The following is a 24548-nucleotide window of genomic DNA, read 5'->3' on the forward strand; positions in this document are numbered from 1 at the left end:
AGGCTGAGCAATCACATAAATAAGGACACACAAGGAATACTCTGGTGGTCAAGTCCACTCCTTGCAGTGCCTACTTAGAGTGCCTTGCAATCATAAAACTTTGTAACTGGGAGAAATTACCGATTTCATGGCTTTCATGAAACATAGAGGTCCACCAAATGTTTGCTTTGGCAGATTTTTTTTTTTCCTCCCAAAGGGCAGCCCACATAGTTGTCTGAGAAAAGCAGGCTTTGTTCTAAAGATTTACAGTGCTTCCCCAATGAAAACTGTAATTGACAACCACCAAGAGAAAACAATGCAAAGCAATGAGAGCTCTGGTTTCTCCCAGTCTGCCAAGATACATCTCAAAGAAGCACTGGCTTCTTAGGTTCCCTGGACCAGTGTTTAGCTCAGTCTTTATTTGGACACAGGCATAACTAGATGCTTGGATATTAGAATTTGATCATTCAAAGCAATCAAACCTTAAAAACCAAGATTTGTTCTTTCAAACTTCAAAGATAGGAAATTGTATTTAATTCTCATGCTCAGAATATCAGGTCCCTCCTCATAGAATAAGCATATTAGACAAAAATGCAACCATACTTTTTCCATGTAAAGGGACCCTAAAAGAAAAAGGAAATACACGATGAGTTCTTCAGAAATAGTTGCATGAGAATATTAAAGGCTCTGTTATTCAGTGGACTCATTATAGTATAAAAGTTCAAGTACCAGAGGGAGTGATTTTCATATGAATGTTGGGTGTTACCAGTCACAGAGAAGGGCCTATCATCTACATAGAGAACCAAGTCACATCAAGCAAGTAAGGGAAGCTGTGAGTGACAAGGTATAGAGAGGGCTGTTCAGATAAGGGACAGACATCACTGGACCCTTTTTCAAAGAAAACTTTGAAGATTTTGTTAGGCTTTTCTTATTGAACTGTCACAAGTAACAATACAATTGTAAATGAGTGGTGTTCAATGCCACATCACTGCCATTTATACAACAGCTGCCAATGGCTGCCCATGATGGGAAATTAGCATTTAAGAAGGAGTCAAGGTTACTGGCCTGACACACAGCCCAACAAGAACATTCTCAAATAAGATATGACACCCAACACAGCCACACAAATCAAAACCAAAGTGAAACTCCTGTCTGAAAAAGAGAAGAGCGAAACAAAACAAAATTCCTCCTTTCTGAATATTCTTGATTCTTCAAACACTGTCCAGGTCAGGTCCCCAGAGTAAAAAGAAACAAACCAACCATGTGTTTCCAGTTGTATGATATAGATTAAATGAAATGGAAGTGGAAGAGACAGAAAAAAATAACACAACTCATCCTTTTTCTAAACAGAAAGCAGAGAAAGAAAAAGGAGATGGGCACTCAAGGAGGGGGTCACTCTACCAGGAGACTTAACCTCTGAGTCTCCGTGTTCATCTGTACAAGAAACGACACATCTAACTCAGCACATCTGAAACTGCTCCTCAGAGCCTGAAGGTTTCATGGAGTTGCCTCTGAGGCAGACACAGGCACACCAAATGACACAGGAAACTGGGCCTCATGCTTTCTCTTACTCAGGACACTTCAGAGTTGATCTGTTTTATACGTGGCATTCTGAGTAAGACCTTCTGTTATGGGATTCTATTACCAAGATAATTAATAGCTATGTTAACAAAACCACCTTCCAGCAAGTCCTAGTCCAGACTGATCAAGAGTAAATGTTAATATAGCTATGAACTGTCTTGGTAATAAAAAAAAATTAGATTAACACACCTGTGGGCTTTTTTATCTTTATGATTATGTGATTTCTAGGTACCTCTTTGGAATATTATTATTAGAATTAACTCTTGGTTAGCTGATAATGTTGATCCTCAAATCTGTATATTAGGATCTCTTATGCTTACTTAAAAGGTAAGGAAACTGAAACTCAGTTAAGCCAAGTATCCCAAAATGACACAACTATGAATCACTGATATTAAAACCATTAAAGTCAATTCTATCCTTATAGTTAAAAAATAAGCTTCACTGTAAAAAAAAAAAAAAAAAAAAAATTGTTACTTCATCACTATTACAATTCTTTCTCCATGGAAACATCAAGTTCTTCATTTTATTCCCTAAGAGTAAACACTTACCCTGGTGAGAAGAAATGAATAGCCACAAGTTCTGCCCAACAAGCAAATCTGTTGGGTACAGGAAAGCCCCAAATGTTGACAAAGCCTCCAGGACAATAATGATTGTTAAGAACTTTTAAGGCAAACAAAACTCCTAAAAAAAGAAAGAACGAACATAAAAATATCAACAATTTTAACGTGGAATTTACATTTACAAAGAAAATTAATTAAACATGACAATGATTATTTAATACATCTAACTTCATGCACTGAAACATAATCTTCTATTCCTTATAACCCAGCTTTTGTTAAAAGACAATGTTCAAGGAAGTCACCCCTTTGATGTTTCTTAACAAAAGTTCATAGGGACTTAGAGTGTGCTACCAAATACATAACACATAAAATGAGAATAAGATACCAGAAATGGTATTAAGTGCCACTGAATTCTATACTTTAATACAGATAATTTTACTCTAGATGAATTTTAACTCAATAAAAAATTACTAGTAGTGTGTATTTTTCTAACCTCTATGGACATACATGTTGAAGGCAGAGTGTAAAAATTTTCTTTCTTCTCCCACAGTTAGATTAATATGGATACATTTTTAGAAGGAAGGGGAGGAAGGGCAGGGAAAGTAGAAAGGAGGATTAGATTTCCTTATTTAATGACTTCCTTCCTTCCCTTTACATTCTAATATTTAGAACACCTACTGTGAGTCCTCAAGGAAATTTTAGTTCCCTGAAATATCTGCAATGAGGGGGAAAGACGAGAAGCCACATGGCTAAAGTCATGCAAGCTGGGTTCAAACACCTACTAGCTGTATAACCTTGAGCTAGTTACCTCACTTTTGGGGGTCTTAGCTTCCTCAACTACAATATCAAGAGGATGCCATCTCCCTGTGGATCTTCCACGTGAATTAAATAGGATATATTATATAGAGTGACTATCATGGTTCCTAAAACATGGTGTGTGTGCCATGGAAGGGTGTAGTACATTTATTTTAATGAAATTGAGAGGCACATGCATGACAGATCTCCTGGTGGCCTTGGACTGTTAGCAGTCCTTTCTTGCTTGCAGTTCTCAAGAATAACTGGAATGTGCTAAATGAAATATCCTGAGATAAATGGGAAGCTATCCAGATCAGTCCAGGTTCTGTTTTAGTCCCCTACTAGCAGAATGTCCTTCAAAGCTTTGCTCAGTAACTCATGGCCTTCAGGAATACAACCAAGCCACCTGTGGTATAAGAGAAACACATACAGTCAAGACTCCATCTGCCCTGGGCAGCTTTCTGAGCCTTGCAGAACCAGCTTCTCTTGTCTATTGCTGCCTATCTGTAAGTAATACATTTCTTCATGTAATCTGTTGTATATGGGTGTATTCTGTCTCACCAGACTTAGCCAAGATGGTAACCAGTGCACAGTGAATCTGCTTCACAGGCATACTTATCTTTTTTGAGAACTCCCTATCACAAATATATCTGTGGGTCCTTTTGTGGCCCTACCATTATGGGGCCAGTGCATGTTCCAGCATGATATCTCCTACAAAACCACCTTCCAGCAAGTCCTAGTCCAAATTGACAAAAGAGTAAATGATGCAGCATATAACGGTTGCTGCAAAAATTATGTCCCTCCTGTGCTCCAATCAGCATGCTCTTCACGATGCAGGCCTAGCAACCCTTACCCTCTAAGGAGTCACCGACTAGAGACCTATGCATCCAAGTGACCTTCACTGCCTTCATGCCTACTATCTCAGAAACTTGTCTGCCTTACCTGAGAAACCCACAGCACAGTTTCTTCTGTAGTCAGGCTCATCCATAAGTTCAGCAAAACCAAATTGCAAGAGCAAATACACCACCCCAGTGAGTAGGGAGAATGTACTGATGATGTAAGCAAACCATCTACTTCCCAGTCTTCTCTCCAGATTTATTCCTTTCCAGAGCATGGATGCCATATTGAAATACAAATGCCAATCATCAGCATGGTGAAAGGGAGAAAGCAGTAAACGTTGCCAGTCTTTTTGCTGGTAACACTTCTCCACGCTAAGGCAGGAGTTATACAGTGGCTTCATAGGATTCAAGAAGAACCAGATGTTGAGAGCCAAAGTTGCTAGTGTGACAGGTGGAATATTGTTGATCCCAACTTGGATGATTTGAGAAAGGAGCAAAATGAGCCCCATATTAATCCCTCTTGATCTTCGCTGCATGATTATATATCAGGAAAACAGCCCAGTGATGAGGAAATATGGTCAGATTTTAGTAATATGGGGAGGCCATACAGACAGCTGAACCTAAAACATAATACATGTGAAAATCCATCAATTAAGAACAGGTACATGATAAGAAATTCATTTAAACATAAGCTCATGTTAGGTATACCATACTTCCTGTTCTGACAGAAAAATTGTCAGTGTCTTCCCGAGTAACATCCAGGATGCTGGCTGACATATTTCCTTCATTTTGCATTCTACCATAGAAATTGTTATCCCAAATTTCAATGGACTAGTTAACGGACAGGTATGCTTTTCTGACACACATATCATGAGATTATAATGTGTCTTCCTTAAATGGATGGTGTTAGAGAAGATAATGCTAAGTAAAGTTAGCCAATCCCAAAAAAACAAATGCCAAATGTTTTCTCTGATATAAGGAGGCTGACTCATAGTGGGGTAAGAAGGGGGAGCATGGGAGGAATAGATGAATTCTAGATAGGACAGAGGGGTGGGAGGGAAAGAGAGGGGGCATGGGATTAGCATGGATGGTGGTGGAATGTGATGGACATCATCTTCCAAAGTACATGTATGTAGACACCAATTAGTGTCAACATACTTTATATACAACCAGAGATATGAAAAATTGTGCTGTATACATGTAATAAGAATTGTAATGCATTCTGCTATCATTTATTTTTTTTAAAATCAATGTAAAAAATAAAAAAATAAGAAGAAGAAAGAAAAAAACAACTTGTAACCTAATGAAAAGCCTACAAAGATAATGTATAAAATAGTAAGCAATTTCTACTAAGAATCCTGGGCCAGGACGTTTTACCCTTCCCATTTTATTTTATTTTTTTATAGAAATACTCAAGATTGGGGCTGGGGTTGTGGCTCAGTGATAGAATGCTCACCTAGCACTGATTAGGCACTAGGTTTGATCCTCAGTGCCACATAAAAATAAATAAATAAAAATAAAGGCACTGTGTCCAACTACAACTAAAAAAATAATTTAAAAATACTCAAGATGTCAACAAGCAGGTTTTAAGATTCAAGCATACATTATATTCTATCCTGCCGGGTATCAACTTCTTAAATGTTTTATTTTCACACACACAAAAAAATCAGTTTTTAAAAGTTATCTACTATATGGCAAATCCCTGAATCAAACAGTGCTTATTTTTAAGGAACTTGCTTTCCACTAAGAGGTAAACAAACAACTGCCACACATATTCTAAACACAAGAAGAGAGGGAGCTGAGGGCCCAGATACACAATTCTGCCCAAGGTGGTGATAGGACTACAGTCTTAAAAGGTGAATTGGAGCTAGCAACAGGAGTTCCATGGTTCAATAGACTCTTCCCCACCCTCTGAGCCAGGGCGGCACTGTGAGAAGTTTCAGCTAACAGCTTGAGGACTGGGACTTGAGGTAGGATACCACATGAACTCTGAGCTTAGACCTCAGGAGGCTTTGCAGGCTTTTTTCTCTTAAATCTCTTTCAAGCATGTGGAGAAGGCTGGGCAAGTTGGCTGAATGATGAAAAAAGACATGTTCCAGTCACCTGATGGTCCTGGCCACTGGGCACCTAAGCTCCAGAAACAAAGCTGTCTAGCTGACCATAGATGTATAAGTGACTGCAGGAGAGCCCAACCTAATTTGTTGACTCAGAGAACAGTGATATAAATAAGTGGTACTCAGTTTACTTCAGATTTTGGAATGGGCAGGTTTGCAGCAATTACTGCCTAATATAGAATATTTACTTTGGAGAAGGACTGATCTATGTTCCTGAGAAACCAGTAACAAAAGAAGGAGAAATACAGACTAAAGATGCAAGAGATAGATAAAAAGAAACAAAAGGGAAGAGTCTTTCCTCTTAACACAAAGAAAAATAAAGGTCAGGTGTAGATATAAAATGAAAGAATGAGGAACAGGATGTTGAAAAGGTTCTCATTTAGTGATCTGTGCTTTCTTATGGAGATTTCCTGGCCCCCAACTCCAAGAAACTCATCTGACAACCTCAGGATTCTAACTTAGCACACTGGACAATAAATGGAATTTGGAGTAATAAAGGGAAAGATTCTCTTACTTACTAGTTCTCTGACCTCCAACATCACTTAAACTTTCTGAACTTTAATTTCTCCACTTTAGGAATAATACCTCCTCCTCCCAGGATTACTTCAACATACTCTAAACAAAGTGCTAAATAAATTATAGCTATTATTTCTTCTTTTAAAATAATAAGTATACCATTTATGTGAAAATTAGTTCCCTTGCAAATGGTAGAATTCTAATAAGACTCAAAAATGTATATTCTTATCAGCATCACACACAAAGTAATGATCCCTGAAAAACTATCGTGTGTGTGCATGTGTGTATACACACCCATTACTAGTACAACCAATTTTCTTTATTACAATGGATTTGTTATTATATTAGCTCTGCAGCATTCTCATAAATTAGAGAAATTTAATGAGTTTTCAACTGAGAAGCTCCTAAATAACTTTGGAGAAATGGGTGTTTTTCATATTGGGACTCAGGTCAACTTTTTATTTTCAGCTACTGAGAATCTGCAATCACTCTAAATAATTTCACCTGTATAATACACACACACACACACACACACACTCTCACTCACACACACACACGTGAAAATATATATATACATATATATGTATATATGAATGTATCATTATTTATAAAAGGAGTAATGAAAAAAACAGTGCCTTGATCATTAAATAACCAGCTTACAAGAAATCACAAAACAGCTGAGTAGTGGCATAAGCCTATAATCCCAAAGAATCAGGAAGCTGAGCAGAAGGATCACAAGTTTGAGGCCAGCCCTGGCAGCTTAATGAGACCTCACCTCAAAACACATAAAATTGGCTGGATATGTGGCTCAGTGCTGGAGTGCCCCAGCGTTCAACCTCTACTATAGAAAGAGAGAGAAAGAAATCACAAAATAAACCTTTCAGTATCAGTGCAAACAGGGTCCTATGGGTGCTGGGCTATTTATAACAGACAATCAAAACTAATTATATCTTTGCTTAATAAAAAGCTTCCCTTCCTCCCATACCTAGGGCAGGCATGGAAGCAGATTCCAAGTTCCACGCCAGCCTGAAGAACTTAGTGAGGCTCTGACTTAAAACAAAAATGTAAAAGGTCTGGGAATGTAGTTCAGTGATTGAGTGCCTCCGGGTTCAATCCCTAGAAACCAGAACCACACACACACACACACACACACACACACAACGAATAAAAATAAAAAATTAATAGATAGTCCATAGTTAATTCCTCCTAGATTTCAATCACTAGTAAAGAAAAGCATAAAACAAAGGACGGAACTTCCCCATTCTTCCCAGTGTGCACCCAGGCTCACATTACACTTTCCTTACTTCTGACCACACCAAAGGTCTCCTCTCATCTGCATCTCTTCTCACCTCTCATTCCCCCAGGTTGACTGCTCCTGCTCCACTGGACACTTTGCTCTCCTGCAACCTCTCTCTCCTTCCAATCCACCTTTCTCTGTTCACGTGTTCATTTTTTCTCTATCCTCATTCTCCTGCACACACTTATGGACTTTTACGCTTGTGGTTTCTATAATTATTTTTATTACATGAGTCCCAATTTTATATTTTTCAGACTTGATTTCTCTGCAGATTTCAGGGACTTAATCTTACAGGAAAAACAGAATTTAAGGTAATGCTATTCTTTCCTAGTGCCCCCGCCTTATTGTGAATTAGCATCCACATATTAGAGACAACATTTGGCCTTTGGTTTTGTGGGACTGGCTTATTTTGCTTAGTATGATATTTTCCAACTCCAACCATTTACTGGCAAATGCCATAATTTTACTCTTCTTTAAAGCTGAGTAATTAAACAAACAAAAAAAATTTAAGAAAAGAAAATAGAATTTAAGAAACAATACAGTCGGCTTTGATATCTTGGTTTCTGAAAAGTAAATTATCCTTTCCCACAGAATAATGACTCAGCCATTTTTTCTTTTACTCATTTATATAATAAATATCTATCAAGTGCTAAATGCATGCCAGTCCCTGTGTCAGGCACTGGAGGTACAACAAAGAACAAAACACTTAAAATTCTAGCCCCTAATGACAATTTGTATGTTAAGGAAACTAAACAAACAAACAAACAAACAAAAAAACAAACTGTTAGTAGTAACTCAAAAGATGAATCATATTATGTGTTCTGAATCCTCAGTGAATGCATACTTAATGCAAAAAACAGATCTAACCACAGTAAAAGTGATAAAAACATAATATTTTTTAGGCTCCACTTTACAAAGGCCACTAGAGTAGTGAATAAGTAGAACATAAATGTTAAGTAGCAAAGATAAATCACTCCTATTTCATAACAAGTCAATAAGACAGTTTCCTTTTTGATGATAAATTACTTATCCTGTCACTGGATAATTTAGAGAACCCCACTGGTCAATGTGAAGATTGAATCTGTAACTTGACCTTGTGGGCAAGACAAGCATAGTCCTAGGAACACCATGGAAAACAACATAAAAAGTGAGCACTGGCTACATAATGAATATTGTTAATGTCCTAACTATCAAATTCACAAAAATGTTTTCAGTGCTGTGCTATATGAGAGCCCACAAAGGAATAATAAGTGATAGCCACTTGTCTAGGAACTAAAAACCTATACCATCTATTTGGTTTTGGAAGTGACTTATACACTCTAACTTGTATTATAGCTCAAGGATGAGCAGGCTGGTCACCTCACTCCCTGCCTCCCTACACACATCCCCTACCCCAGATTCGATATGTCCCAAAATAGACACTGGAACACACCCTTTCCAACTCTGCTTCTCCTCTCAGTGCCCCATCTCATGACATGGAATCTCCATCTATCAAGTTGTTCACATGCCCTCATCACTTTCCTATCTCTAAATCCCATCCATAAAGTTTTGTTAATTCTCAGGATCAACTGAACACCTGACTCTGAACATTACAGCAACAAGCCATATACTAATCACAAAATGAAGTATCATCCTAGCCATGCTATGGAGAAGAAAACAAACATTCTTCATATTGTAGACTCTAACCATAAACCACCTATTGGTTATTAGGAAATTGTTGGTAATTGGTTCTATAAAACATTGTAAACTATTTTGCAACATGTAGTTCAGCCTGGTTATACCATTCACTCCAATTCATGGCTGCATACAAAAACATTCAGATACTCCTTATTTTTTTCCAGAATACTCAGGTTAATCAAAATAATCCCAATTTCTGTTTCTTGTCATCTCTTGGCATGCATACCCAAAACATCAGTCCTATTGGAATAAATGTGAAACAAAGTACAAGAACAGGAGAAGAGTTCATTATGATACGTTAGATTCTTATTTAGCCTAATTTATGTGATATAATCTTTATATATATATAAAATCAGAAAAATTTCCTCTTAATGTTCCCTTTTACTGCTTATATCAGAATTATTTCCTTTTAACTGATAAGATGTTTTGATTTGGTTTTAGATGTGTTAGTACAAATACCTAGGACAAATTCTTCATTCTAATATATCTAATATATGAGATAGAAATTGTTCATTTGATCCAATTCTTCCAAACAGTTTTTAATAAATCTACTTCTTTTTCTAGCTCTAGACTAGTAATTACTCTGATCTAAGCCACAAGCATAATTTGCCTGATTACAACAAATGCTCTAACTGGATTCTCTACTTCTCCAAATACTAGAACATTTACCACCAATGCTAAGTACTCTTGCACAAAACTGAAGTGAACTCCCCTGCAGTGAGCTTTCAATGAGTTATCATTACCTTGAGAATAAAGTTCAAACTCTTTATTAAACTATACACTCATGAACACTAGTGCCCTGCCCACTTCTGCTCTCATTTCATGATAGTCTCTGCCTCAGACACTCTACTCCAGCCTCATGGGTGCTCAGAGGTCAAAGGAACTTTTATGATTGCAGCATATATGGCAGAGGGCAAGAAATACCTTATCCAATTTGATTACCATAGTTGCCCAGAGCAACCACATGATCACCACAAATATACAGTGACTGGCATATATTCCATGCTTAAAAAGCACTTCCCAAATGATTCAAGATTATTATTTTTAATGCATCTACATCTTATGATAAATGAAACTAATTAATATATGAATACCAATATATTCATATTTAAGTATTTTTTCCTGCAACTTTAACAACCTTTCCCATAGCACTATGCATATTATTCCACTTAGCATTTTTAGTTTCAGGACAGTGTTATAACATCTATCTCAACTTTACAGAAATAAACCTCTGATTCATTTAAAATGTACTGATAAGTTGCTTTGCTAGAACTATTTGACAAAACAAAATAGCATTTTCACTACATAGTAATACACACTAGACAGCACTGTATCAAGGTTGTAGCAGAGAGAAATTAAAGATTTCTTGAAATATTGATAAGAAAATTAACCATATTTACTTATAATGAGAAATTAAAAATTAAACAGGTACGTAATAAGAAAAACTAAGCTGCTAGAACAAACAAAAGAAACTGAATTCATAACTTGGGAAACCAATGTGTCTCAAGGGGGAAAGAAAGGAATAAAAAGGGAAAAGGAACTAATTATAGTGGTTTTCAATTCTACTTACAAAGCAGAAAATATTTCATCATTATCATTTACCAAGGCAATCCATACCTCAATTTTCAGATTTAAATGTTCAATAAGAATTGAGATTATTAAATTGTAAGAATATATACCATCTATAAATTCTATTCCCAATTTGGTGTCTAATACTAACCAAATTAATTTTACAAGAAAGAAAGAGAACACAGAATCTTAATGAGAATAATCAAATGCTGTTCAAAGACTGAGACTTCTATATAAGTACAAACGAATCTTAAAATTATTCACTTAAATTGTAAGAATTTTTCTGTAAAACTTAAGAAAAGGTGGATCGGATCGTTACATATCTCAGAAAGATCAATGCCATAACTTGAATACTATTTTCAAACCTTTGGAAAATTTAAGTTTCATGTATTTTAAACATATACTCTAAAAATCATAGGGGGTCTACAATTTTCTGGAAAAGTCAATCTTTAAGGGATTGTTTTTCAAATCTTCAATAAAGTTTTTCTTCAAATTTCAAAAAAAAAATTGGGGAAATGTAAGTTTGTTCAAGTCATTTGGCAAGTGCTTATCAAAGGCCTACTATTACTCAGGCTTAGTACTTTTCTGATAATATCTGACTCTCCAGATGCTTAAGCTTTGATTTTTAAAAACAAAGAAAAATACTCTTTTCTTTGGTTTTTTTAAAAGATTGATGTGATTTCTTTATACCTTTTTTTTATTTTTATGTGGTGCTGAGGATGGAACCCAGCGCCTCGCACATGCTAGGCGAGCACTCCACTGCTGAGCCACAGCCTCAGCCCGGATAAATACTCTCTTAAAGTATAAAATCCAGTGGTTCTTAGTACGTTCACAAGGTTGTGCAACCATGACAGTACTGATTCCAGAACTTTCATAACCTCAAAAAGAACCTCAAATCCATTAGCAGTCATTCTCCCTCCTATCCCTCGGCCCTTGAAAACTATTAATCTGATTTCTGTCTCCATGGATTTGCCTTTTCTGGACATATCATACAAATGAAATCACACAACACGTATCCTCTTGTGTCTGGCTTCTTTTCCTTAGCATAATGTTTTCAAAGTTCATCCATGCATACTATAACAAGTATTAATTAATATTTCATCTTTTTATAGTCAATTATTTCATTGCATGGATAGATCATATTTGTTTATCTAATCATCACCTGATTGGCATTTCAGTTGCTTCAATTTTGGGGCTATAATAAATAATGCTCCTACAAACATTCATGTACAATTCTTTATATAAACACATTTTCAGATCTCTTGGGTGTATACTTGGAATTGGAAGTGGTGGATAATGTGGCAACTCAATATTTAACTTTCTGAGGGACAAAGAAATTGTTTTTCAAATTTTTTGTGCCATTTTACTTTCTTTCTGCCTGTGTATAAGGGCTCTGATATCACATATCCTCAACAATACTTGTTTTTAATCCATATTTTTTATTATAGTCATCCTAATAGGTACAGAGTAATATTGATTTGCATTCCCCTAATGGCTAATGATACTAAGTGCTTAAATTTGCATTGCTTCAAATACAATATGAACACAAACAGGTTCACAGACACAGAGATAAGAGTATGTGTGCTCACAGACCTCCCTCCTTTTCTCACACTATGGCACTCTCTCTCTCTCTCCCCTTCTCTGTCTCTGTCTGTCTGATTCCAAGAAACTTTTTAACAAGCTCAAATACTGGAGAAAGCTTTAGAAAGTCAAACCACAAAGAAACTGTCTGGATAAGCTGCAAAAACTGTAGCATTACCATTCCCCTGTGAAGATAAGTATTGAAAGGAAATATGAATGCACTTCAATAACATAGTATGGCGTAGGCCAAAGCATGCGACTATGAATGTTTTATAAAATCATTTTGAAAGAAACAGAGGGTTAATATGTTTTAGTGCTCCAAATAATGCAAAAATGTTATGGAAACAGCAAATATTTACACTAAACATAAAAACTTACCCTGCTTTTTGAATTGCAAGAATAACAAATTAGTGCTTAACAGCACATTAACTCAGACAAAATACACACAAAATAGTGCACAGTTTTATTCCATTTTAGAATGGTCTGCTTTCTCAAGTAATAAACTGAACCAGAGCTTTTCTTAATTCAAAGGTCTTAGCATTCATGGCTTTCAGAGTTCAAATTAAGAAATTATTTTCTCTATTTGTTAATATAGAACCATTGGATGAGAATTTGTGGTTCAGCAGATTAATAAAATCTTTTGTTCTTCAGTAAAACTTAGTATAATTTCATTTTTCCTAAAAGGTATTAACTTCCTTAGGTCCCAAAATATCACAATCATGAAATGCAGAATTTTAAGATATTTTTTAAATAAAAAAATGGGATAGTATAAAATACATTTACATTTAGTGAAAAAACAAGAATTCATTAACTGAATACTTGCAAAGAAATCTGTTTTCTCTTTTTAAATGCATAAATGGATTCCAAAAAGCTTTGCTATATGCAGTTTTATGAATAACATGCAAATCATACTTTTAAGAATATTTAAATATTAAATATAATAGCAGATGGTATAATTTCACATCATTACACCATGTTCAATTTACCAGAATGCATCACCTACCTAAGTTGCTTAGTAAATAGGGAGTCCTGGGGGTATGGTGTGAAATCTTTGTGAGCTAGCATAATTGTTTGATGACAAGTTGCACATAAATGACAATATTTTCTGGCCATCTAAATCTGTTAAGTGGCTTCATGAGATACATTAATGATAAAATCAAAGAGAATCAGAGTAAGACTGTTTTCTTATTTCACATTAAAATTACACATACAAAAAATGGATGAAAACTGACTTCATGAATTAAAAATGAAAACTGGAATCAAATTATATAAAGGTAATGGGAATCTAGTCTTTATGAATATTGTGACACTTTCAGTAATTACATTCCAGTATCTAATCATGGAAATATCTACAAGTTGAACTCTGTTCCACAAGAAATCAGGAATTAAGAGCCTTTTCTTCTTTTGAAGGCTGCTAAGACCTTTATTACAATGTATCTCCAAACTCATATACTTCATCATTATAACCACATTAAGTAACTCTCACCCAGCTTGACATACCAATTATACTATCACTCTAATGCCAATGGCTAAATATGAAGTGATATTAAGTGAGCAGGCTGATATTTTTAAGATGCAATAGTTCTTCTTTTTTCCTTCATGAACCATCTTCCAAAGTGAATACAAATACAAAATTTTCTATCCCTTAGTCCAATTATCTTTCATAAGACCCTGCCTTATGTATCAATACCACTCATGTGGAAGGCATATACAGGCATATACAGAAACTCCAGGGAGTAAAATTTGGGACAACTACATGGACATAAGAATAATGTTTCAAGTAACTATTAAGAACCATATGTGTTAGGGCTGGGGTTGTGGTTCAGCGGTAGCATGTGAGGCCCTGGGTTAGATCCTCAGAACCACATATAAATAAATAAATATATTGTCCAATTATAACTAAAAAAAAAAAATTATTAAAAAAAAGAACCACATGTGTTATATGGCAACAGACCCCACCAAAAGTCAGGCCTTTAGTACCTTACATTCTTTTCCAATCTACTTAACATAATGCCTAACTCAATTTGCTTAAAATCTAATTTCATCATCTTACCTTTCCCCTGAAATCCATCAAATGGCTTTCTATTCTTCATCACCAAAGGACTCAATATAGCATCATGGTTAACAGAATGGATTCTGGAACTAAATGGCCCAGATTCAAATCCTGGTTTAATTGCTTGGAAGTTAATATATATATATATATATATATATATATATATATATATATATATGACTATAATATATATTTTTTAAGTAAGTTCTTAGCCTATACCTGAGTTTCTTTATTCAAAAAACAGACACTAAACAATAAGTCTTGCATCATATATCTAATGATTAATATATGTAAAAATACCTATAACAATGCCTGAAACATAATAAAAACTATATAAGTATCAGTTGATATTAAATTTTTTCATTGTCTTAATCAATTTCAAGCTCTTCAACCCAGGAATTGAAAGCTCTTATAACAGTCAACCCCCTCTCCAATAACAAATATTTATGTATTAGTTTAAAAATAATTATGTATAATTTGCTTCATTTCACTTAAATATCACGATCCTGTGAAGACAACATTACAATGTTGAAATGTCAGGTCTCAGCTTTCGCTGTCCAAGGTGCTTAATAAGCAAGGCCATCTCCACAGATGGGCAATCATAGAGGCTCTCCAACCACCAGAGGTCACCAATGTGAATTTCACACACATCCCACAGTTTATATTTTAAGCTTATCTTTCGTATCTACCACTCTATAAGTCTCAATTTAGTGAAAATCTCACTGGTTCTAGTTCTCATCATATGAAACGATGAGACATAAATTCCATGTTTTTTATAGAGATAAGAAACTAAGATGACAATACCCATAAACTGGACTATTAGAACCCAGCTCTCCCTATCTGTGTTGCTCATCTGTCAAGCCCTTCAACTCTGCCTCCCACAACTGCAACTGCAACTGCTACTATGTCTGTGAAAGACCTAGCAGCCCGGCCCTCCCATCACTCAAGAAATTCCACATTCTGTACTTCTACCGCATGTAGCAAATGCCTCAAATGCCTGTACGTGGTTATGTAAAAATCTTTTTAAATTCTAGGCTATGATCTACAGGGAGACTGGGAAATATAGTTCAATATTCTATTTCACATCCGATATTTTTTAACTTAAGTCATTAGACTAGAAACTCTTTCTTTCACACAACTGCTTCTTGGAGGATAAGATAAAGTTTGAGATAATTTTTTTTAAATTTTAAGAGGGACTAAAATAGTTATTTCGTTTTTGTTCAACTTTTATTTATAATAAAGTATGAAATTTAATTAGAACTTCATGGATAAGAAAAAAAAGTGGTCAAAAGTGTGAAGATTTTGATGCTTACCATTTAAAAGTAAAAGGCTTCCTTTTATGGAAAATTAGATCTTACCAAAAGAGATAAAGAGATGTTTCCTTTGGCTACTATAACACAGAACACAGACAAGATGGTATAAACAATAGAAGTTTACTTCTCACAGTTCTGGAAGCTGGAAATCTGAGATCAGTGTACCAGGATGGTCGGGTTCTGGTGAAAGACCTCTAACAGAGTGCAGATTGCAATCTTTTCCTTGTATCCTCATATAAGACAAGAGAACTCTTGAAGGTCCCTTTTATAAGAGCACTAACCCCAACTGTGAGGACTCTGCCTTCGTGAACTAATTACCTCCCATATATTTCACCTCCTAAAACTGTCACATGGGGTATTCTGGAGTTACCACAATTTCTGGATTCAAATCCTGAATTTAAATTGCACGTCAGCATTTTCATAAAATTTATTTTTGTAAACACAAAACTACTGAGGCAAAATTATGGTGGTATCGGGGGAAAAAGAAGTTTAAATGTGGGAAGGTAGTTGCCATAGAAATACATGCCCAAGCCAAAAAAGAAAGTGTCAAGACAGAATAAGTCAGTCCTATGTAATGAATTCAACAAAATCATTAAGATTGATTTGAAGTGTTCATGGAAAGGTGAGGTCAATTTTATCTGAGAAGGAATATGGCACAGCACAAAGAATACGAGGTTAAACAGAAGAGTTTAGCTTTTTCCCTGTCATTGCCACTGAAGAGGAGAATAAAGGCATACAAAAATAAAAGATAAAAGAAGAAAACAAAAAATAGCACCACCAGCCACCTCAAAAAACAAGCAAACAAAAAAACTCCTTTTCTATTATACTGAGGACCAGCTGCTGAAGGAAAAAAAAAAAAAAAAAGCCCAAAGGAAATATGTTATGGTTTCAGGTAACAGGAGAAAACTCAGGAAAGGAACTGCAAGTTCAGGAAATGCTCTGAACTAGTTTCAACAACAAAACAACAATAACAGCAACAAAAACAAAAGGTGCATGTATCAGTTTAAAGTCAGCTTGAATTATACTTGATCATGGTGCACAATTTTTTTGATATGTTTTTGTATCCGATTCGCCAGAATTTTATTGAGGATTTTTGCATCTAGGTTCATTAGAGATATTGGTCTGTAGTTTTCTTTCTTTGAAGTGTCTTTGTCTGGTTTAGGTATCAGGGTGATGTTGGCCTCATAGAATGAATTTGGAAGTTCTCCCTCTTTTTCTATTTCCTGAAGTAGCTTGAAAAGTATTGGTATTAGTTCTTCTTTAAAGGTTTTGTAAAACTCTGCTGTATACCCATCCGGTCCTGGGCTTTTCTTAGTTGGTAGTCTTTTGATGGTTTCTTCTATTTCCTCAATTGATATTGGTCTGTTTAGGTTGTCTATATCCTCCTGACTCAATCTGGGCAGATCATATGACTTAAGAAATTTATCTATGCCTTCACTATCTTCTAATTTATTGGAGTATAAGGATTCAAAATAGTTTTTGATTATCTTCTGTATTTCTGAAGTGTCTGTTGTGATATTGCCTTTTTCATCCCGTATGCTAGTAATTTGAGTTCTCTCTCTTCTTCTCTTCGCTAGCATGGCTAAGGGTCTGTCGTATATAAAGGTAATAAAATTAAGAGTCACAGCTAGTTTATTCCAAGAGACTAACAATGAAAAGTGAAAGACTTCTATAAACGTAAAAAGGAAAAAGCGAGGCCTTAGTAGTGTGGGACTGCCTGTGTAGTCCCCAGCAAAGCAGACTTTACACAAAAAAGCAAACCAATAAAAAAGAACTGGAATGACTGTTCATCAGGGAAGTAACACTTCTACCTCTGCTTTTATCAACTGTACCAGTCCTGCTCATCCTGGTTTAGCTCCTAACTTTGTGGCTCTAGATCAGGCTACAGCCCCACCACTTGGAATGTACCCAATCTCATCTGATACCCAAGATCAACATCCTGAACAACCTGTTTCTTTAGACAAAGGTAAACATCAAGTTGCTTTGCAGCACACAAAAAACTCAGAAAGCATAAGTCTAGTAGCTATTGTTTTAATAACTGAAAAAGAAATACATATTTTGCTACAGATGTTTATTCTAATATACAGATCAAAAAGAAAAGTCAGAACACTCACTAAAGTTATACATACAGACATCACCAGTTAATCTTTGGTAATGCTGCTCTCAAACGTCACATTTATAATCACCCTATTCAATATTCTAAACTTCATGAAGCACGTATTATTTATTGATAAGCAAGATTGTAACCCAAACAATCTAGTTCCAGAGTCTCTGTTCTTACAATGAAACTGTTGACTCTCAAGTTAGTCAAACACTGAAAGTAATAAATCTTTTTTGATTTTCAGTTCAGCATTTTTTCTTGTTTGGAGGACAAGCTCTTTCTGTGTCAGAGCTCAGATTAGATATTATCTTACTGTCACTTAATGAGAGATATGACACTTTAATCACACAAAAAAATAAGGATGTAATCTCAGTATAAAGAATAGTCTTTCCCAAGAAAGGCAGCTGGTACTTCCATTAAACCTGCCCATATACGTGTATTTAGAAAATATTTCAGTATAGGAAATCTCATTGCATAAAACTTTGACTCCACATCAGTTGCAATTGTTTTCTTAATACAAATCAATTTATACATCTATATTTAGGAGAATAAAACAAAATATCGTTGTTCAAACACCCAATTATTTTTTGGTAACTATGATTAGTTAAAGCTACACTAAAAAAATAAAAATAAAAAGTTTTTAAAATTCTAATTATTTTTCTCATAGAAACAAATGGAGAAGTTGGAGAACAAAAGCCCCTTTGGCTTCTCAGAGGACCCCATCAGGGCCACACATCTGGCTGAGGACTCTGAAAGGAAGGTTTAGGGTCATAAAGTATCCCCTACTTTGCATTCCTTCACCCCCTGGCCTAACTGCAAAGCAAAGTTTCATCTGAAAGGGAAGTCACAGAGAAACACAAACTGCTTTCACCTAAGATTTACTGGTATTAAGAATCACTATCCTTACTTTTACCTCTGTGTTTTGTCAAATCGCCAAAAGCTACACAGATCACTCCGCCTCTGAAGAATGGCTTCTGCAGAAATGCAACTTGATATCAGAGGCCTTGATATAGGTCCCACCAAAGAAACCATCTTTGTATTGTTATAAAACACCATTCAGACTTACTGTTCCTTGTGTAAAATCCTATCAAACCTAGAAAAAGCTTAAGTTCCCCTATTAAACTTGCTTTCTTCTGCTGAGAGCTATGCAGCCCTCTGGGTGTGTTGTTATCATTTTCCTTTACTATAGTCCTGTGTCTTATGGCATCACTTTTTGGAAATGTGCAAGTAATATACACATATGTGACAATACAGAAAAAATTCAGTCAATTCAGAGAAGAGATGGTAGAGAAGTTTCCTCACCTGAAGCAGGTATAGAAAGATATAAGTAGATAAGAGAAGAAAAGAAGTTTTAAAGAGAGAAAATAGCATGTATGTGCTTTAGCACAGAGAAATGAAATACAACCATATAGGGCTAACTTCCAGTCTGAGTTCTGACATGGAAAGAGCTTGACCTCCAAACTAGAAAAAAGGTGAACAGAGAATCAAATAACATTATTAGATTTGTCAGACAATTGAGGAGTTAAGTCAGTCTACCCCTCTGAAATCTGGAGAGTGGCTGATATAGAGAATCATAGTCAAGAAGATAGTCACTGAAGATACTGGAGGAAGTAATTGGTAGGAACACATAAATCGTAATTATGATGAATTGTTGGAGTCCAAGTGTAGACCAGCTTAAGAATTAACAACTAGAGAAATAAAAGCAGTAAATCTCATCAATCTTATTATAATGCAAGTTCTGAAATGAGCAAATATATTCAAATGCAACTAATATGTAAGGTAATAATTTGGGTATAATATAAATTTCACACATATAAATATGTAACATAAACATACATTATAAATATACAAGTATGCAATTATATAAATATATAACAAATAATATAAATTTCATATTTAATACATGCAGAAAACTGCACCTACCTGAAGCAAATTACATAGAAATTCAAGAAAATTACAATTTTATAGTCCTCAAACATCTTCCAGCTACCTCAGTTCAGAGAATACATTATGAGTTATACTAATACACATCTGCAGTTACAACTTGCCATCTAATATCAGATGACCCTCCTTCCACCACTTGGCAATAATTCACAAACTGCAATTCTTTTGATAACCACTTCTAAAAGCAACATTCAAGACATTTTGAAGTTGAACTGCCATACTTACTATAGTGCTTATGTATTTCTTAACCATTTAACATGCATAAAACTGTGCTATCATGTAATTAGGTTCTCACCTTTTTTTTTTTTTTTCAATATGCCACTGGCAAAGTTTTTGAGTGCTGTACTCCTGACAACATCTGTTCAGAAACTCCAGGGGTTTTATTACCATATTTTGCCTAATATGATAATTTTCAGGAATATAAACGTCGTATTCGAGAAGAGCTAACTGTACAGTAAGCACAAGTTAGTGGGAGGGGAAGTCCAACACCTAGAACTGTGGGCTGTTAGCCATTATTATCCCACTTCTACTCCACATCCCATTCTTACATGCCATCTTGTTCTGTAACCAAACTCACCAAGGGTAAAGGTTCTCATCACCCAAGTATGCTTTTAGCTTTCTTGGACAAATTAGAATAAGAGGGAATAAATTTCTCAACTGTCAAACACACCCCTACTTTCTCCTTTATGGCTTCTCTATCAAAAGCTGTTTTACCTTCCATCATATACACTTTTAAAACAAGACTCATTTAATTTTGACATTTGTTTACTGGACTGTACATTCTAAATGTGCCAACATTTCATTTCTGATTATAGTTATTCAAGGACACAGACAATATTTGTGTTTAGCCAGATGGTTTTAGTAAGAGAAATAAGTATAATACTCGGTTCAAGGATATAACCCTAACCACCAATTTCAACAAAGAAATAATAGAAGAATAAAAATAAGAACCTCAGATCAGATGCTCTGACAACACATGCAGCTCAATGAACAAACTGCATTTACATTCATTGTGCATGTTTCACTTCCAAACAGCATACAAGGTCAAACTACTGTCAGTTACAATAAGCTTCTAAACTTCTGGTCAATTACCTGGTTAATAACAAAAGACAGGGCTATGACATCATTACAGTTATAATTAATTTACAGAGCTCAGCCTCCTGTTAATCAAATACATCTTTAAAAGCATTCAATTATTTTTCGCCTAGAAAACAACATTTAGTTTGTTAAATGAAAAGTACTCTTGCTGAATTCAGCATGAAAGCTGTCAGCCTGCTCTAAGACATAAAGGACAAAAGGCTTCACAGTGCACGCTGCTGTACTATAGGAGCTACTGCCACATTCACAACAAACAGAGGTACAAGATGATGGGTAATACAACACATTCTAACAGTTTCTGAACATAAAGAAGTTGTCAGGGAACTGGGGGTAAATAAATAGGCTCTGGGAAAAGAAATGTCCCAATGCCTTTTGTCAAAATTATATACAAGGCTACGATATAATGTATGCAGTACTGGACAGTATAATTAAGGGCATGGCCCTTGTTAAAGCTCAAAACAAACTAGCCATGTGACCTTAGGACAATTAACTGCAGTTTCTACCCTATAAGAAGAGAAAAGACAGGGTCATTTGGTATTAAATGAAATTTCATAAATATAACCATAAATTGGACAATAATAGTGTTTTATGCATTTAAACAAATAAAACTGAAGATAAAAAGTTTTAAAGTTTTGAAGCATTTTTTACAAGAGTACCAATTATTTTCTAAGACTTTCTATAATCCTATATTTTTAAACTTGAGTGATTCAGTTATACATTTACATTTAAAACCATAAAACAGAGTACGTTCAAGAAACATGAAAGAAAAAGGTTTTAATTAAAATAAATTTTATAATAAAATCTCAAATAAGAGTTTCTATCAAGATTATCTGATGATTTGAGAATTTAATGAGCCTCCACTGTTTTGAGATTTTAAAAAAATCTCAATATGTCAGCTGGCATAATTTTTACTTTCCCTCCTTTTAAGTGTTATAGTCTTAACAGAAATTATTAGACTACATTTACACATAAAAAGTGACTGAAAAAAATGAAACTACTAGATTTGGTATATAATTCTGAATTTTGCTCCACAGCTAGGTGAATTAGTGCCAAGTCCAATTCTGACCCATCACCACTTATGATTTCCAATATCAATCATAAGCCAGTTCCTTCTCTTTTAGACCACAAGTTTTAGTGTAATGAGAGCTCATTAAAGTTCTCCCAACTGACAGCCCTTCAGACCAAGGTTTTTAAACTAGGAGTCACATGGGGAGCCACAATGCCAGTATCCCATGATCACTCTCTTCAAGAAGATTTAAGGAATTTTATTTTCATGTTTGCTCCACATAATATTTCTTTGTCTACCTAAAGTCCATGAAAAGCGATAGACATTGACGACACCACCACCACCACCACCACCATCCCTCATTTAATCCCTGTGTAAGAACTGTTTTTGAATTATTTATGTGACTGAAATCTTCTCTGCACAAGAACGAGTCAAGAAGTGGGGAGAGCATGTCAGACTTCAAAGACGTGTTATGTTCCCAAAACGCATAGGACATCCACAAATCACTTGGTGATAGGGGACAGGTTAGGAATTTTTGCCTGCCTAGCTTCAATACCCTATTCTTCCAGTAACAGGAATCCATTCCCCACCTCTATTAAATATGGTCTTGAAGGAGAAGAGGGGACTGTCAATAAAAGGTGGCCTTTCCTATATTGATTCAAAGGTGACAATGAATAAACAACTCTCTGCAATTAGAACTAGTATAGAGAAACTAGGACCAACAGTTTTGGAGCTGATACTCAGAACATTAACTTGAAGAGCCTTCCAGACCTACATAATCTATTCAAACCTTGAGAGGTCACCTAGCTGCTTATGTTTACCAAGCGGGTAGAGTCTGGATTTTCTGTTGATTCTCTGAGCTGATCCACACAACTCCAATAATTTGTTGTTGTGACTAAACTATTTGGTAACTCAGATAACCTGGTTTCTACTGTTTATAAATGAAGAACCCCACCCAGAATAATGGCATTTGCAAAGGGCTGATAAACAGATCCTAATTTAAGCACCACCAACTCCCATTTCTACTGAGTACAACACTAAAGCCCATAGAAAAACCAAAATGCAGAGGTTATACAAGCTGTATCTCAACATACTATTCCTAAAGAAAGCAATAATACACAGAACTAATGATGTGAGCACGAGAGCAATTTCTGCACAAATTAGACAAAGTCCTCTCAGTCAAATAGGTGGTGTATAAACCTGGACACTGGATGAGGAATGATGTCTCAAAAGGAAAACCAGACAATCTAAAATTTGTCTTCTACTTATACAAAGTTGATATTTTTAAAGAATACTTTTAATTATTGAATTGATTTTCCCAATACTGGATCTCCTGCCTTTGTTCATCATTCAAAAGAAGTCTAGTATATACATTTAATAAAATGTTATCACTCAATAAAAGGTTCTGCCTAGAACTTCAGAACAATCAAATCATACAGACCAACAGCCCCTACTCCCCCCACAAAAAAAAACTGAATACAAAGCTTCTTCAATCTTTTCAATATCATGACCTTCAGGAAGAAACATGAAAGGGTACTACATGGTTTTCTACAAAGAGATTTACTCCTTCACTTTTTTACTATCATACAATTCTTTAACAAATACATATCATCACATTTCTCCAAACATGAACCCAGAAAAGAAAACCAATAAATGTAAAACTATAGCAATAAGCACATGATTTTGTATCTCTCCATCTATATCCCTTCATTTAACAACTATTTGAACATCTGCCTATAGAGACAAGGGCTGTTCTTTTAGGAAACCACAGCTTAGAGAGAGAAGCAAAGATACAAACAGCAACATTATCATATGATGAAGAACTAAATTAAGAGCATGATGTCCAGGACATATAAAGAATTCAAAAAACTTAACACCAAAAAAATAAATAACCCAATCAATAAATGAGCTAAGGAACTGAACAGACACTTCACAGAAGATATATAACGGATCAACAAACATGAAAAATGTTCATCATCTCTAGCAATTAGAGAAATGCAAATCAAAATTATCCTAAGATTTCATCTCACTCCAGTCAGAATGGCAATTATCAAGAATACAAGCAATCATAAGTGTTGGTGAGGATGTGTGGGAAAAGGTACACTCATACATTGCAAATTGGTACAACCACTATGGAAGCAGTATGGAGATATCTTAGAAAACTTGAAATGGAACCACCATTTGACCCAACTATCTCACTCCTTGATTTATATCCAAAGGACTTAAAATCAGCATAGTACACTGACACAGCCACATCAATGTTTATAGCAGCTCAATTCACAATAGCTAAACTATGGAACCAACCTAGATGTCCTTCAACAGATGAATGAATAAAGAAAATGTGGTACATATACATAATGAAATATTACTCAGCCTTAAATAAGAAGGAAATTATGGCATTTGCAGTTAAATGAATGGAACTAGAGAATATCACGCTAACTGAAATAAGCCAATCCCAAAAAACCAAACGCTGAATGTTTTCTCTGATAAGCAGATGCTGATCCATAGTGGGGCAGGGACAGAAA

General features: G+C 35.2%; 1 protein-coding gene across 7 annotated transcripts in view; it reads right to left on the reverse strand.

The window, feature by feature from the left end:
- Nucleotides 1-24548, reverse strand: part of Rhbdd1 (rhomboid domain containing 1) — a 135866-nt gene that overhangs the window by 105549 nt on the left and 5769 nt on the right. For 6 of the 7 annotated variants that reach the window (XM_034635736.2, XM_071619589.1, XM_071619587.1 and 3 more), the window contains 2 exons: nucleotides 3858-4374; nucleotides 2109-2241 (listed from right to left, as the gene is read on the reverse strand). In XM_034635736.2, coding sequence (XP_034491627.1) covers nucleotides 2109-2241; nucleotides 3858-4290 — 566 coding nt within the window. In that variant the 5' untranslated portion in view covers nucleotides 4291-4374. Of the gene's footprint in view, nucleotides 1-2108; nucleotides 2242-3857; nucleotides 4375-20214; nucleotides 20367-24548 lie in introns of all 7 variants that reach the window. The other variant, XM_071619588.1, reaches the window with a different exon arrangement.

Source organism: Marmota flaviventris, chromosome 11 (assembly GCF_047511675.1).
Source record: "Marmota flaviventris isolate mMarFla1 chromosome 11, mMarFla1.hap1, whole genome shotgun sequence".
In the NCBI taxonomy this organism is placed as follows: Eukaryota; Metazoa; Chordata; class Mammalia; order Rodentia; family Sciuridae; genus Marmota; species Marmota flaviventris.